Raw genomic sequence first — 2,062 nt, 5'->3', positions numbered from 1 at the left:
CACGTGGCGGCGGTGGGGGGGCCGTGACAGCGGAGGGGGGCGTCTGGGACCGCCGTGGGAGCGCGCGTGTGCGGGGTTGTGGATCTGCAGGTGTCTCGCCTGGGTGTGTGCGTGTGTCTGGCCCCGAGTTTGTGCTGGGGTCTGCAGGGAGTGGTTGGTTGTGTCGATCCGGAGGAATGTTGGGGTTCGTGAGCCGCTGGGGTGCACGCGTGAGTCCGCCCGGGTGTTTATGTGCGGCTCGGATGCCGTGCCCGTGGGGTGGGGTGGACCTGTGCGTGTTCTCTGAGAGTTGCCTGCGTGTGCGGTGGTGTGTTTGTGTGTTGCCTGAGTGGGCTGTTTGTGTGTTGCTGTGTGTGGCTCCTAGTGGCTGTGCCTGGGTCTTCTGTGTGTTGTTTTGTGCCCGGTCGTCTGCATCTCCGGTGCATGTCTGCCCAGGTTTGTGACGGTGTGCTTGCTGGGTGCCGCCGTCTGGCCAGGTGTCTGTGAGTTCTGTGTGGGGTGTGCGTGTGTAGCGGGGGTTGTCTCAGTCTGTGTTTGGCGTGTGTGTCTGGCATCCGCGTCTGGGAACTGAGGACCCAGGCTCTGGGGTCTGTGCAGTACTGTCTGTGGTGTTGCTGGCAGCTTCTCCTAGGGGCTGTCTGAGCCCCCGTGTGTGTGTGTGTGTGTGTGTGTGTGTGTGTGTGTGTGTGAATCTGAGGGGCTTGTCGCTGCAATCGGCTGGCTCATGTGTGTCATGTGGGCTGCGTGTGTGTAGTGTTTATGTCAGTCACGTGAGGCCAGTGTTTTCTGTCGGTGCTCTGGGTGTGTGTGTGGCTGAGGCTGTGGGATTAGAGTTAGCTGTGGGGTGTGTGCGCCCGTGCTGACAGTTGTTGGTGGTGTTTTGAGGTTGGGAGAGGCGACTGGGTTGGTGTGGGCCCTTCTGCTGGTGTGTCTGTGTCGTCGTTGGCATGTGTCGGTGACGCATCGGGGTCTGATGACATGTGTCTGTGTGTGCCTGCTTTATATGTCCTGGGGTCTGAGAGTTGGTGACATGTGGGTGTTTTGGTGGTGTTGGTCTGTGGATGTCTGTTTTGTGTTGATGTTTGTGTGTCCCGAGATGTGTAGACCTCTCTTTGAGGTGTGTGTGTGCAGAGGAGCATGCTGTCTGAGGGTTGTGGTAGAGCCTATTTTGTGTGTGGGGGTTGTGATGGCTGCAATGTGTGTGTGTGTGTGTGTGTGTGGGCACGTGTGCATGCCTCTGGGCATACCGAGAGTGGGTCTCTGTGTGAGGTCTAACTGTGGGGGTGGGGGTGGGTTGTGCTGGCCAGCATGCAGTGTGTGTATGTGCTGTGCACTGTAGCACCGTGTCAGTGTGTGCGTGCCAGTGGGAGGTCAGGTGGGAGGTCAGGCTGGCCTGTCCTGTGTGAGTCCTTACTGCGAGTGTCCTGCACCCTCCACACACAGCCCCCTGCACACCTCCAACTGTCTTCTCCATGCGTGTCCCTGCCCCATGTGCCTGTCCCTGTGTGTGTTGGGGGTGCTGTCCCCACCACCATGCCCTGTGAGCCCAGGTGGAGTGAGTTTGCAGTGGGGCTGTCACAGCACCTGGACAAACCCACAGACACACATGCGCACACTCCCCTGACAGTTTTCCCGTCTGGGTCCCCCGTGAGCCCTGTGCTGCTGTGAGAGTGGTCCTGGGCCTCCAGGTCCCTGATCCTGGCCAGCCGGAACCCCTGTCATCCCTAGTTGGGTGTGTCTTGAGTGCCATCCCCCTGCATCTCCCTCCTTCAGGGTCCTGTATGAGTTCTGAGTGGGAGGTGTGTATGCTTGGGCCCTGGGACCCCGGGACCCCATGCGCTCCTCCGTTGACCCGCCCCTTCGTCATGTCCCACAGGCCCCAGGGAGCGCCATGGCCCGCGCACGCCAGGAGGGCAGCTCCCCGGAGCCCGTAGAGGGCTTGGCCCGCGACGGCCCGCGCCCCTTCCCGCTCGGCCGTCTGATGCCCTCAGCTGTGTCCTGCGGCCTCTGCGAGCCTGGCCTGCCCGCTGCCCCCGCCCCCCTGCTGCCTGCTGCCCACCTC

The 2,062-nt window shown here is 61.7% G+C and overlaps 1 protein-coding gene across 5 annotated transcripts in view; it reads left to right on the top strand.

Moving 5' to 3' along the window:
• Positions 1–2,062, top strand: part of BBC3 (BCL2 binding component 3) — a 9,117-nt gene that overhangs the window by 1,688 nt on the left and 5,367 nt on the right. Inside the window, exons 1-2 of one of the 5 annotated variants that reach the window (XM_027767075.1) lie at positions 29–209; positions 1,877–2,037. In XM_027767075.1, coding sequence (XP_027622876.1) covers positions 177–209; positions 1,877–2,037 — 194 coding nt within the window. In that variant the 5' untranslated portion in view covers positions 29–176. Of the gene's footprint in view, positions 1–27; positions 2,038–2,062 lie in introns of those variants that run through there. The other 4 variants (XM_027767079.1, XM_027767076.1, XM_027767084.1 and 1 more) reach the window with 4 other exon arrangements.

Source organism: Tupaia chinensis, unplaced genomic scaffold (genome assembly GCF_000334495.1).
Source record: "Tupaia chinensis unplaced genomic scaffold, TupChi_1.0 Scaffold000067_1, whole genome shotgun sequence".
NCBI lineage: Eukaryota > Metazoa > Chordata > Mammalia > Scandentia > Tupaiidae > Tupaia > Tupaia belangeri.
The sequence above is the reverse complement of the archived record's forward strand: the minus strand, read 5'-3'. Positions and strand labels throughout refer to the sequence as shown.